This window comes from Pristiophorus japonicus, chromosome 16 (genome assembly GCF_044704955.1).
Source record: "Pristiophorus japonicus isolate sPriJap1 chromosome 16, sPriJap1.hap1, whole genome shotgun sequence".
NCBI classification, from domain to species: domain Eukaryota; kingdom Metazoa; phylum Chordata; class Chondrichthyes; family Pristiophoridae; genus Pristiophorus; species Pristiophorus japonicus.
This window is the reverse complement of record NC_091992.1, coordinates 87,450,096-87,465,094: the sequence shown is the minus strand read 5'-3', so window position 1 is coordinate 87,465,094 and position 14,999 is coordinate 87,450,096. Positions and strand designations below refer to the sequence as shown.

Here is a 14,999-nt window from a genome sequence, read left to right as displayed (position 1 = left end):
ATACCAGTACTTCACTTTCATTGTGCAAAAAATGGAATTATGGTAATGTATTCAAAATCATTGCTTAAGCAGGCAATCATGCATTGCTTAAAATAATTAAATTATATTAGGCACAATAGTGAAGGATGAAGCAAATTCATATCTATGGAGGAATAGATATGTGACCAAATAGCAGTGTAAGATCACAAGTATTAAAAATAATTTCCAAGTTGATTTAGCACATTTATTTTTTTTAAATCAGGATGATTTAAATATATGCTCTTTAGAAATTGGTGCTGTAGTCAAGGAACTATCGCAATTAATCGCCAATGTGGGGGATACTGATGTCCAGGAACTTTCTTTAGATTTGACAGTATAATTAAAGTAACACATGTATTAAAAATCTTGCTGTAACTCAGTGTTTGTGCATGATTGGTTTTCTGCATAAGCAACAAAAGAATCAAGTCCATTAATTTTGTAAAGTTTTTTTTTAAATGAAGGAATTGTTCAGACTCTTACACATTTCAGTTCTGTTGAGATGTGTGATGTAATTGGTGGTCTATGTGGTGTGTGATGTGTATGTGTCGCCCAGCAAATATGAACACACTCTGGAGCACCCCCATGTCCGAGCTTTCAAAAGTTGGTGTCAACTACCCAAAGAAAAATGGTGCTATCATTGCAAAATAAAAACATTTTTATTGATTCACAGCAACAGTACTGAATTTAATATCCGTTTTGAATATCCAAGTGTTAGAACGACGTTTTAATTTAACTGATCCCACTGCAGGACGAATGCATAGGAGCACATATTTGGCCTCTTCAAAATATGTGTAGAAACTGTGGCTCTGTTTAAAGTCACTTGGTTCAATATGTTGCAGCATCAAACATGATTTTAAAAAAATACATAATCTAACTTTTCAAAAAACATATAAAAATAAAGTGCCAATCCTACATATTAAGTAAAATGTGCTAAATCAAGCTGTTTGGCAGGAAAAATGCGACTAATGAGTTAGATGAAAAGTTCAGCAACTTGCTGTGCAAACTCTGGCAAAGATTTCAAACTCTCTTCCTAAGGATTGGGTTTTCTGGACTACAAACGCTTCCTTACCTGCAGCTGCTTGATTGTCAGCAAGCCTAGCTCCGATTTATTTAAGATAATGGCCTGGAATTTGCAGTCCTGATGACAGCGAACTGGCAGTGGTCTCCGTCATTTCCCCTTTGAAACTGACCGCAACTTCAGATTTAGTGCCTGCGCAGCCTAACGCGGAAATCCTGAAGTTGTGGTCTGTCATTCACCATTGCTCCACAGGCTGCACTGTGCCCCCACCCCCGGGTCAATCAGTGAAATCTCAAATCAGGGAAACTGACACAAACTTCGACTCTTCCGCAGTAATTACGCTGTTAAATTCCCCACTAAAAGTTAGACCCAAAGGGATTAGATATAACTGGGGTTTTAACAACCTATTGACTGCGAAACAAAGGTTAATGGCCCAAAAACTAATTTTAATTTTGTGAAGTGTGAAATTTTAATTCAAATTTTTAAGAAACCTTTTTATTCGAAACTTTTTTTTTCTAAGGTTTGTTCCTTATTTCAGGTTTACTTTTTCCCATGTGAGAGCCTCAATCTTTGTTTTGCTTTCTCTAATTTTTAAAGGTTAGAATTTTCAGAGCTTACCCACTTCCTTGTTCGCTGTCTGTGAATTCTGTGTTTTGATTGACTGCTTAGACAGACTGTTGACGTCACAGCAGCTCACACTTGGGGATCCCCACTGACCTCCGTTGATTTGAATTCAATGTCGGAACACCCAAACTTCTTGTCACAGAGATCACAAGATCTTTGTGCGAAGCTTACTTCGGGACTAGATTGCAAGTTCCGGATTTCGTGCATGTGTAAGCGCAGGCGGAAATCCGGAACTCGGAGTACGCCCCCGCAGACACCGCAATGAGATGGGGAAGGGGATCATGAATGAATCCAAAAGCTGATATTCCCATTTCAGTGACCAAATGAGAGAGAGCTTGCATTTTATTTAGCACCTTTCACTGCCTTGGAACAACCTAAAAGTACTTCACCATTGTTATGTAGGGAAGATATATTGATGTCGCCTTTATTGGAGTAAATATAACTATTCAATCTGACATGGGTTTATGTTTCTTTTTGTTCCAATTATGCCACAGAGCATTTCAGAAATTACTATTTCAGAAGTAAGCCGTTTATCAGGATTGATGGCTCATTTCAATCTTGAAGTTAGAGATAAATTTTGGAGCTAAATTGTCATTAAAAAAACAACCCAGTGTAACCAGCCTCCCAAAGTCAACAGATACTCTGCAAGACTTCACAGTTGCCTGCCAATGCATGTAATGTCTAATTTTGTTGCTAACATCATTTTGGCATCAGGGATGTAATGTGATACTTATGTGGCATGCCTGATATTAATCAGCATTCTCCTGCTGTGAATAGTGTTACAGCCAAATAACATACTTTAAACAATTAAAACCCACCATTTTATCACAAGATTAAACTTGGAAAAATAATGTTTTTTTTAAGTTGCAATTTTTTAATTAACAGTATTTTTGACTTGACCTTTCATTTGTACTGTGTTTTCCAATTTTCTCCTCTTTGCTCCTGAAGTCTTGTCTATCAACCCTCTTTATTGCCCCCACCACTTCATTGTTCCATGTCTTCAGCTGCCAAGCCTCATGCTCTGGAATCCCATCCCTAAACCTCTCTCTCTTCATCTCCCTCTCCTCCTTGAAGATCCCCCTCAAAACCCATCTCTCTGATTAAGCTCTTGGTCGCCCCTCCTAATATATCCTCCTTTGGCTCAGTGCCAATTTCTGTCTGATTAGTCCTGTGTGAAGCACTTTGGGATGTTTTACTACGTTAAAGATGTTCTTGTTATATACGTAAACCTGTTTATACCTTGTATAGCCACCAGAGGGCTCATCCCCCTGAAGTCCCAAAGGATCCCACAATCCCTTGGGAGCACAGGTACTTAAGGAGGCCTCACATGCTGGAGAAGCACTCTGGAGACCTACAATAAAAGACTACGGTCACACTTTACTTTGAGCTCACCATATCCAGTCAGATTTTTTATTCATATATAATAGTTGTTGATGGAGCCAAGTCTTGGTGGGTTTCAGGTGCCAGCACCATTCCAGTACCTTAAGTGGCCTTTGCTAACACGTGAGCATAAACAATGGGGGTAGTTTTGAATTTGGGTGATGGTGTAAAATGGGCAATATCGATTCAGACCACTTTGAAATGGGAACCAGATGCTTGCTGATTTAAAGCAACACGAGTGCACCCTGAACTTGTAAGCCGGGAAATATATGTGCTGAATGTTTGATGCTAAAGTGGTATCAGAAGATGCGCAATGTGCATTTTTGGAATCATTTGTTATATATGTCACAAGAAATATTTCACTATCCAGTTGGTTTTGTCTACTTTACTTCTGATTTACAACACATAGGAACGAAAAGATCACTTGTAATTAATACATGCTTTTGACTTTTAAGAGTTCATCAATCAAATATTGCTCACCAATGCAGTGAACAATTCAACACTTGATTTCCATTGGAAGTATGGTTGCCAGCTCTGATTGGACATATTCCTGGGGGTGTCATCACAAGACCTCCAACCGCTTGCCCAGTCAAACAGCATTTACTCCCATCTCAAATATTTTTGCTACCAAGAAGCAAAAGTGTTCAAAGAAAATGAAGAATCCGAACATTGATGATACTTCTCCCGGGCTGCTCGCGGAAGTTTTGTTTTAATAGAATTATTGAAATTTACAGCACAAAAGGAGGCCATTCGGCCCATCGTGTCTGCCGGCTGAAAGAGCTATCCAGCCTAATTTCACTTTCCAGCTCTTGGTCTGTAGCCCTGTAGGTTACGGCACTTCAACTGCATATGAAAGTACTTTTTAAATGCCCCTTTCAGGCAGTGAGTTCCAGACCCCCCCACTGCCTGCTGGGTGAAAATATTACTGCTCAACGCCACTCTAATCCTTCCACCACTTACTTTAAATCTATATCCCCGGTTATTGACCTCTCTGGTTACAGAATGGGGATTAATCTTTACTCCTGGAGGGATGGCAAAGCTAGTTGAAAAGTGAAAACAAGGCATTAAATTCAGTCCCACGTTATTCCAAGTTAGTTGGGAGAAAGTTTTATTAGGACAGTAAGATTTAATCAAAGCCAATAACTACTGCAAGGCATCCATGTTCTACTCTTACTCTGCAGAAATAACTTAATTTGGGAGCAGAGATATAACAAGGGTTACTATATTGATGAATCAGAATCAGGTGATGTGCTGTCATGCTGATATGTCTTGCAGGAGAGAGTCCACAGATTACTAGATCAAAACAAAAGTTTAAGAACTTTCAACTACAGTGACCAGTTTTCATGTTCCTATAACGTTTCATCAATCTAGTTAACTGTTATGTATTTAATCCTTTGCAACCTGTATCACATCACCACCAGAGGGCCTACCTGTTGGAGTCCCAAGGGATCCCAGCATCAATTTCATCCTTTATTATGAACTGTGATCATGTTATTTTTCTCTCCCTGCTCCAAAAATTAATCGCTATACGAGAGTAGAACATTAAGAAAGAGTTTCATTTATAAGAACAAAAGGAATATAAAAAATAGGAGAAGGAGTAGGCCATGGGGCCATAGGTAATACGATCATGGCTGATCCGATCATGGACTCTGGTCCACTTCCCTGCCCGCTCCCCATAACCCATCATTCCCTTATCGGTTAAGAAACTGTCTATCTCTGTCTTAAATTTATAAAACACCTTTTACAACCTCTGGACGTCCCAAAGCACTTTACAGCCAATGAAGTACTTTTGAAGTGTAGTCACTGTTGTAATGTAGAAAAATACGGCAGCCAATTTACGCACAGCAAGCTCCCACAAACATCAATGTGATAATGACCTGTTTTAGTGATGTTGGTTGAGGGATAAATACTGGCCAGGACCGGGGAGAATTCCCTTGCTCTTCAAAATAGTGCCATGGCATTTTTTATATCCACCTGGGAGGGCAGACAGGGTCTTTGTTTAACCTTTCATATGAAAGACGCCACCTCCAACACTGCAGCACTCCCTCGGTACAACACTGGAGCGTCAGCGTAGATTTTGTGCTCGACTCTCTGGAGCGGGACTTGGACCTATAACCTTTTGATTCAGAGGCGAGAGTGCTGACACTGAGCCATGGATGCCTTGAATCAAAATTCTTAGAATATTGTAACTTTTTCCTCTGTTTTAAATTGGCTTAGATTTGGTGGAAGCTTCACTAACTGTCATCTGTTAGCATGAAGAGCCCTCAATGAACATGTGCATGGACAGAGAATCCGATCCATTACTGGATTTGACAAAGTTACTTAAACTTGCTGGGTATGAATCTATGCATTGTTCACAAACAATAGTTTTGAGAATAATTGAATGTTTGTGTTTGTCTTTGGCAGAAACCTGTATCAGTAAGTCCACAGTTGATTGAAGAAATGTCTCACACTCCCCTGCCACAGGGTTGGCAGTGCTACATGTCACCGCAGGGTCGGAGGTACTACGTCAATACCTACACAAATGGTAAGCCCCATGAATGTGTGTCTTAATGATGTCTTGGTCATAGATATAATATATGCACCTGTGAGTATGCTCACGGGTTTGTAGAGCTGTTGCACTGTGAGTGGTTTAGCCAATCACGTGATGTCCACAAGACTCAATAAAACCCCAGTCAGTTGGGTCTAGGTCATCCACGATGAGGTATGCAGTTGTGAGCCTAGTGGATGAACTGGTAATGTGTGGTGTGATAAATATTTGTTAATAAACCAACTAGCTCTTAATAGCAATGTGTTGCTAGGAATTCTTAAGCAAGAACCCATGAAGCAAATACATTATAATAGGAACACAAGAATTTTTAGGATCTGGAAAGGTCCTTAGATCTAAGGAGTTCATCTGCCTTGAGAGAATAGAAAGCCCACCTCTCTATCATTGAATCCTGCATCGTTGCATAAACACACATAATTATATCTCCAATCACATTTATACTCTCTACTTCAGTGGTCTTTCTGGTAATTTACTGCACAATTCTATTATGCTTTGTGTTTTTTTTTTAAAAAGTGCTTCACTTGACTTGCCTTCTTAATCCCTGGTATTTGAGCTCATCACAATGCAACAACTCGTGCTGCTTGATGCACCACATCGTTTGACACTAATGATGCTTGTTTATGGATTCTCATACGGATTTCCTCACCGTAAAGAAGTGCTGCACAATAGTCAGCAAATACACATTCCCTGTTTGGCAAAGGGCCAGTGTAGCGATGAGCAAATAGTTACAGCAAACCTCTGACATCCAGCTTGTGAGGATTTGAGGCAAGCGACCATTTGGATTCATTTCCGTCAAATTTATTTTCCATCCCCTACAAATGAACAAGTATTTATTTAATCAAATCCAGCTGGTGGCAGATCTCGAGGTGCAGATGATTGAGGCACATTGCAGATAGCGTAGAGAATTTGAATCCTTTCCTCCTGCTCCTCTTTGCTTTTTCCTTTCCTTCTAATGGATTCACATTAACTGTATCGATTTTTGATTGTTTGCTTTCTTTTAAAGCTACATTTCAAAACTCACCAATATTTCGTAGAATGTTATAATTGTGCGTGTGTAACCAGAATCCTGGGACCTCTTCCCTGGCAATGGCACAAGGTCAAATCGTCCGTATGCTGTACTGCTATCAGGGAATTTTTGGATGGGCTGTATGCAAACTGCTCTTTTGTTTTTGCAATCAACAACTTTCTAGCCTGGCAGCATCCTCAAGTTACTATTTAAATGGAGAAAGATTGCAAAGTGCCGCAGTACAGCGGGACCTGGGGGTACTTGTGCATGAAACACAAAAGGATAGTATGCAGGTATAGCAAGTGATCAGGAAGGCCAATGGTATCTTGGCCTTTATTGCAAAGACGATGGAGTATAAAAGCAGGGAAGTCTTGCTACAGCTATACAGGGTATTGGTGTGGCCACACCTGGAATACTGCGTGCAGTTTTAGTTTCCATATTTATGAAAGGATATACTTGCTTTGGAGGCAGTTCAGAGAAGGTTCACTAGGTTGATTCTGGGGATGAGGGGGTTGAGTAGGTTGGGCCTCTACTCATTGGAATTCAGAAGAATGAAACATCATCTTATCGAAATGTATAAGATTATGAAGGGGCTTGACAAGGTGGATGCAGAGAGGATGTTTCCACTGATGGGGGAGACTAGAACTAGAAGGCGTGATTTTGGAATAAGGCGCTGCCCATTTAAAACCGACGAGGAGAAATTTCCTCTGAGGGTTGTAAATCTGTGGAATTCGCTGCCTCAGAGAGCTGTGGAAGCTGGGACATTGAGTAAATTTAAGACAGAAATAGATAGTTTCTTAAACGATAAGGGGTTATGGGCAGCAGGTGGAGAAGTGGAGCTGAGTCCGGGATCAGATCAGCCATGATCTTATTGAATGGCGGAGCAGGCTCGGGACCGTATGGCCTACTCCTCTCCTGTTCCTATTTCTTATGTTCTAATGTTCATGCCAGGAACCAACCTAGTGAACCTTCTCTGAACTGTCTCCAATGCAAGTATATCCCTCCTTAAATAAGGAGACCAAAACTGTACGCAGTACTCCAGGTGTGGTCTCACCAACGCCTTGTATGGCCTACTCCTGTTCCTATTTCTTATGTTCTTATGTTCTTATGGTTCTTTAAAATTATTTTAAATGCTTTTGTGGGCCTAATGGTTCAAATGGCCTCCTTCGGTCCTGTAAAATGTTATGACCCTATGAAATGTGATGTGTACATTTGTTCAGTGGTGTGGGTGGCCACCACCTCAGTGAGACTCCAACACTGCACGAGGTAGAAAAAGCCATAAGACAGCTTAAAAACAACAAGGCTACGGGTGCGGATGGAATCCCTGCTGAGGCATTGAAGTATGGTGGAGTGGCACTGCTGGCACGAATACGCAACCTCATCTCTCTCATCTGGAGGGAGGAGAGCATGCTGGGGAGCTCAGATGCAGTAATTGTGACCATCTTTTGAAAAAAAAAAAGGGGGATAAGTCCGACTGCGGCAACTACAGAGGAATCTCCCTGCTATCAGCCACTGGGAAAGTCGTCGTTCGAGTCCTCCCCAACCATCGTCTTCCCGTGGCCGAGGAGCTCCTCCCGGAGTCACAGTGTGGATTTTGTCCCCCTACGGGACACAACGGACATGATTTTTGCAGCGCGACAGCTATAGGAAAAATGCAGGAAACAGCGCCAACCCTCGTACATGGCCTTCGACCTTACAAAGGCCTTTGACACTGTCAACCCTGAGGGTCTATGGAGCGTCCTCCTCTGTTTCGGATGCCTCCAAAAGTTTGTCACCATCCTCCGCCTGCTCCACAACGACATGCAGGCTGTGATCCTTACCAACGGATCCATCACATGTCCGGACCGAGGTAAAACAAGGCTGCTTCATCGCCCCAACCCTCTTCTCAATCTTTCCCGCTGCCATGCTCCACCTCAGTCAACAAGCTCCTCACTGGAGTGGAACTAAACTACAGAACCAGTGGGAACCTGTTCAACAGGCGCCATCTCCAGGCCAGGTCCAAGACCACCCCAACCTCTGTCGTCTGCGCACGTACAGAGGCTGAACTCCAGGACATAGTCGACGTATTTACGGAAGCATGAGCCTTGTGCTAAACATTCCTAAGACAAAGCTTCTCCACCAGCCTGTCCTCACCGCACAGCACTGCCCCCCAGTCATCAAGATCCACGGCGTGGCCCTGGACACCGTGGACCATTTCCCATATCTCGGGAGCCTCCTATCAACAAGAGCAGGCATTGACGACGAGATCCAACACCGCCTCCAGTGCGTCAGTGCAGCCTTCGGCCACCTGAGCAAGAGAGTGTTTGAAGACCAGGCCCTCAAAACTGCCATCAAGCTAATGGTCTACAGGGCTGTAGTAATATCTGCCCTCCTGTATGGCTCAGCGACATGGACCATGTACAGCAGACACCTGGAGAAATATCACTAACTATGTCTCCGCAAGATCCTACAAATCCCCTGGGAGGACAGGCGCACCATCAGCGGCGTCCTCGTTCAGGCTAACATCCCCAGCATTGAAGCACTGACCACACACGATCAGCTCCGCTGGGCAGGCCACATGTTTTGCATGCCAGACACGAGACTCCCAAAGCAATGCTCTACTCAGCTCCTTCACAGCAAACAAGCCAAAGATGGGAAGCAGTAACTTTACAAGGATACCCTCAAAGCCTCCCGGAAAAAGTGCGACATCCCCACTGGGAGTCCCTGGCCCAAGATCACCCTAATTGGAGGAAGTGTATCCAAGAGGCCGCCGAGTACCCGAGTCTCAACGCCAAAAACATGCAGAAACAAACGCAGGCAGCGGAAAGAGCGTGTGGCAAACCAGTCCCACCTACCTCTTCCCTCAACAACTATCTGTCCCACCTGTGACAGAGTATGTGGCTCTCTTATTGGACTATTCAAAGAACTCACTTCAGGAGTGGAAGCAAGTCTTCCTCGATTCTGAGGGACTACTGATGATGATTGGGTGGATTATGAAACAGTTTCTTTTGAGACCCATAATTACCCTCGGAGCACCAACCTGGCACTTGCTTCAAACACTTGTGTGAAGTGCTTGAACAGTGGCTGGATTTAATCTTTTTGTCTGGCCTGGTCTTGGTTGGGATTCAGGAAAGAAGAATTATCTCCATTTTGTTTCAATTGAAGGAAATGTTTAGTCTTCAGACCGTAAAGGTTTTATATCATCATTAATCTCCCATTGTTGAGTCTGTTTTAGAAACTTAGAAATTTACAGCACAGAAGGAGGCCATTTCAGCCCATTGTGTCCGCGCCGGCTGACAAAGAGCCGCACGGCCCTTGGTCAGCAGCCCTGAAGGTTACCTATAAACCTATGAACAATGGCAGACAGGTAAAGAGCATCCGGCCCAACCAGTCCACCCCACACAACTGCGATACCCCATGTATCGCAACATTTTACACTCCACCCCACCTGGAGCCATGGGAGAGGCAAATAATCAGATTTAAAAACCCAGGCCAATTGGGGAAAATATCTGGAAAAATTCCTCTCCGACCCATCCAGGAGATCACTCTGGCCGTATTAGATTCCATGATGTAAATTACCATCGTGTCTGCGCCAGCCAACAAGAGGTTATCCAGTCTAATCCCACTTACCAACTCTAGGTCCATAACCCTGCAGGTTACAGCACTTCAAGTGCATATCCAAGCACCTTTTTATGGGCCCAAGTTTCCACATGATTTGGGCCTGATTTTTAGGAGCAACTGGTGGAGAACGGACTATCTTAGAAATCGCAATTCTCCACTTTTTTTTTCTGCAGTTCTAGTCCGGTAGAACAGTTCTACTTTAGAACAGAATTTTTTCTTCAAAAGGGGGCGTGTCCGGCCACTGACGCCTGATTTCAAAGTTTCCACAGTGAAAACGTACTCCAAATTAAAGTAGAATGGAGCAAGTGAAGATTTTTGTAGAACTGAAAAAACCTGTTCTACACTAAAAAATCAGGCGCAGGTTACAAATTAGGCGTCCAGAACGAGGTGGGGGGGGGAGGGGGGGGAGGGGGGCGGAAGGGAACTCATTAAATTATACAATCAATCCTTATTTATACTTCTACAAATATTATACAAATAAATCCAACCTGAATAAACATTTATAAGCCAAGAAAAGATTAAATAAACCATCTTCCTACCTGTGTGAAAGTGCTTCAGTCATCGTTCGAAGGAAACCGCCGTTTGTTGCCGCGCAGGGGAGGGAGGGGAAGGAGACAGCGGCTTGTTGCCGTGGAGGGAGGGAGGGGTGGGAGGGGAAGGAGACAGCGGCTTGTTGCCGCGCAGGGGAGGGAGGGGAAGGAGACAGCGGTTTGTTGCCGCGGAGGGGAGGGAGGGGAAGGAGACAGCGGCTTGTTGCCGCGGAGGGGAGGGAGGGGAAGGAGACCGTGAGAAGGGAAGCCTCAGTGCTGATGTGCTGATGGCAATGTGGTTTTATTAAAAAATGTTCAAAAATTAAACAGCTACAAAGAACTACAAAAATGGCCGAGTGCCAATGTTTTTTTTCACACTGAGCCTGCGCGAACGCTCCAACGCGCACGCGCAGCGTTGCCGGCAGGAAAAAAACTAATTTAAATAGTACCCGCCCCCTCCCACTTACAAAATCGGCGCGAGTGTAGGCTCCGCCCCCCTGGGCGCCGCGCCAAACAGACAAGGAGCTGCAGAGCGCTCGAGAATAGCGCGTTTTTTTTCTGGCGCCGTTTTAGGCGCGAAAAACGGGCGCCCAGCTCGGAGGGGCGCCCGTTTTTTATCCTGTGGAAACTTGGGCCCTAAATGTGGTGAGGGTTTCTGCCTCCACCACCCTTCCAGATAATGAGTTCCAGACCCCCACAACCCTCTGCGTGAAGAAGCTTCCCCTCAAATCCCCTCTGAACATTCCACCAACCACTTCGTAATTGACCCTTCCACCAAGGGAATTAGGCCCCTGCTACCCACTATATCCAGGCCCCTCAATTTTATACACCTCCAATGAGGTCTCCCCTCAGCCTCCTCTGTTCCAAGGAGAACAAACCCAGCCTATCCAATCTGTCCTCATAGCTAAGATTCTCCATTCCAGGCAGCATTCTCGCAAATCTCCTCTGCACCCTCTCCAGGGTAATCACGTCCTTCCTATAATGCGGCAACCAGAACTGCACGCAGTACTCCAGTTGTGGGCTAACCAGTATATTATACAGTTCAAGCATAATCTCCCTGCTCTTGTATTCTATGCCTCGGCCAATAAAGGCAAGCATTCTGTATGCCGCCTTAATCACCTTATCCTCCTGATCTACTTTCGGGGATCTTTGGACAAGCAGTCCAAGGTCCCTTTGTTCATTTACACTTCTAAGTGGCCTACCATTACCTTTTTAAAAAGTTATTGTATAATATTACAAAATGGCTCGACCTGACCTCTTCCATCATTTGTGCGTAACTGTAAACGTGCAGGCATGGTATGGGAAGATCATCTGTTTACTGTTTTCAGTTTAATGCTTGGTCTTGACCCTGCCTTTTAGCTCGGTGACCAATATGTTGACAATTCTTAAAGACTAACTTTGATATGAACATTGGCGATTTAATTTTCCAAATGACTAGTTTTATTCTCCATGAGTCTTAGCTGGTGCATAACTGTGATGGCTCAGCTCTACGTTCCTAATTGTTCCTCTTGCACTAGTCTCTGGGTCCTGGCTTGTGTCCAGCCTCTGATGACAATGATTTCACAAGCCTTTGTTTCTTTGAATTGCTCCATTTGTTGGGTGCAGTCAGCTGTTAATGGTACTGCTGGTACATAACCGCCCTGTGCCACCATCACCTCTGAAGCTAAGCACACATACATTTCTGGCCCTTTGCCTTCAAGATGCTGATAATTTTATTTTGTTTGGTCTTTTGTTCTGTTCCAAACACTGTCAATTTGTGCTCCAGTGTCTGTAATTCTCAGAGAGCTGTCCCTTCTCCATTTTCCTTTGGGTGATTCTAATCTTTGACAACAACACTGCATTCAGTCAAGCAGTCAGCTGTGCAGAAGGGACCCAGCAGAGATATTCTACCAGAAAACATTGCGGGTTCCTGTGGAAAAATATGTTTCTGTGCCTTAATAGCTATGTAACCTTTTGAGTACTGTGCTGATGATTCTCAACTGAATAATATGGATTAGGAATCATATTGAACTCCCCATCGCTGTTTGTTCAATAGATTCCTAGCCTTTGGTGAAGTAATTTGGCACATTTTATATCGCCACGCAGTTTTCAATAGAGGTTCCACAGTATGGTGTTCCAGATTAGTCCTGTTTATATTGTGAGACAGAATCCAAGCAACACACACAGCTGTGCAAGAATAAAGTTGATACATGGCCATTTCTTCAAAAGTTGCAACTTTTCGGTGTGTACTTGTGGGCCTAATCTTGTGTTGAAAGCACATCCCCACAAGCCAGTAAATCAAAACAAAATATTGCTTATCTGTACAGGCAGGGACTGAAGCTCAGACAGGAAAAATGGCCTTCAGTGCAGGGAATGAAACCACCTCCCGAGACAATGTGCTGAGCCTCTGAATACATGTACATCACCTTGTTTATACCACAAACAGCCTTTGATGCATTGGCAGCAACAAGATAAAGGAAATAAAGCCCAAAGCACTATAAGCCAGAATGTGGGACTGGTTTAAGTCTCCATTACGCCTTGGAAATGGGCACAAACCAGGCATAGGAGTGTTAAAATGGCCAGCAATCCATCCTCACTGATCTCCACCCATTTTATATGTTACTCATGTTTTCCATTGGGCTTGGGACAGGCAATGAAACTTCTGATAAAGCAGACAGGAGCTTCATTTAAATATTGTAATGGGGTGAGGACTTCCTGGGCAGTTTCCTAACACTTCCAGCATCATCATCATTGAAGAGACTAAGGGGCTGAAATTGCATCTTGCCTGTTTGGGATGGTAACCTTGGTGTGGCCGGACTTCCTGTGCCCAGCACAGAAGTCCCGCCCTGCGGCTGAAATTGGAGTTACCGCTCCCGAGAGGAAGTGGAGTGCAATGTCAGATGCTCCACTTCCTCTCTGGTAGGTCTGGGGCGCTAACCGCGGGAATGTCGGAGCGCTGTCCCCGTAGCGCTGACGGTATCATAGAGCCCTCCCCTTCGGTTAAAGGGGAGGACACGCTGCGAGCTCGGCAGGGGCTTTGAGGGGCCTCCACTATCCCACCGGGGATGTGGGGTGTCGTGGCAGCAGCCTGGCACAGAAGCGGAGTGTTGGGCTGCACTATCATGGCACGGACCCCGTGGAAAATATCACGGAAGGCCGAAAAATCCAAATGGCACCGCGCACCTCCCCTTTAAATTTCGCCCGCAAGTGGAGTGCGGCCCGTTTTGCGACCCGCTAGGCTGGTGCTGACATCGCCTGCAGCGGCCTCATGGGGTGCTGCCCAATTTGCCACGCGGGGTGAGAACAGGGCGCTGTGCACAACGATGGCGTCACCGCCAGAGTTCTTGGGAGCCTTTGTGCCAATTGTTCTTTTATTAAAAATTTTTTTAAAAATTCATTACCATCACAAATGAGAATCTTCTATTAAAGGTGTTGTAAAGATGAGGAGGTGACGCTATGGAAGGATATGAGGTGATTTTACACAATTGATGTTTTGTGCCCTTATCTATACCTGCATCTGCAGACTAGAGATGAAAGTACAGGTATATTGCTTTGTTAGACAATTAGTGCCTTGGGAGGCTCCTATTCCCAAAGGAAGCTGGGATAGAAGACACAATAGCACCACCCAGATGTGTGCATGCCTGACTGATTTTGGATGCTTTCTTAACAGCACTCCAATCACATTTCAACATGCTTTCAGTGGCACTGCTCCCTCTCATTAGACGCAAAAGAAGATACCTTTTGAGCCTTTCCGAAGCCATAAGAATTTATGGCTCCAGCGCAGCCAAACAGCAAAATATTCACTACACTGCAAAAAAATTATTTTATTGGCTGTAAAGCACTTTGAAATGACCGGTGGTCGTGAAAAGCGCTATATAAATGCAAGTCTTTCTTTCATGGTCATGCAATTTTTTTATCCAAGTATTTATCTAATTATCTTTTGAAAGCTATTGAATCTGTATCAGGCAGAGCCTTCCAAATCCTAACCACTCGCTGCGTTTAAAAAAAAAAAAAAAAAAAAGTTTTTCCTCGTGTCGTTTCTGGTTCTTTTACTTAAATCTGTGCCCTCTGGTTATCGATCCTTCAGCCATTGGAAACCGTTTCTCTTTATTTACTCTATCTAAACCCTTCATGATTTTAAACCACTTAATCAAATCTCCTCTCGGCCTTCTCTGTTCCAAGGAGAACAACCCCAGCTTCTTGAGTCTATCCATGTAACCTAGGGAGACTGTTTTCACAGAGTCCGTGTCATCACTGAGCTCAATTTAGAACTGTGCCATCTGCTGCAAGGATACT

The 14,999-nt window shown here is 43.9% G+C and overlaps 1 protein-coding gene across 3 annotated transcripts in view; it reads left to right on the top strand.

The window, feature by feature from the left end:
• Positions 1–14,999, top strand: part of gas7b (growth arrest-specific 7b) — a 437,192-nt gene that overhangs the window by 209,693 nt on the left and 212,500 nt on the right. For all 3 annotated transcript variants that reach the window (XM_070857533.1, XM_070857534.1, XM_070857535.1), the window contains exon 2: positions 5,447–5,567. In XM_070857533.1, the coding sequence (XP_070713634.1) occupies positions 5,447–5,567 (121 nt within the window). The remainder of the gene's footprint in view (positions 1–5,446; positions 5,568–14,999) is intronic.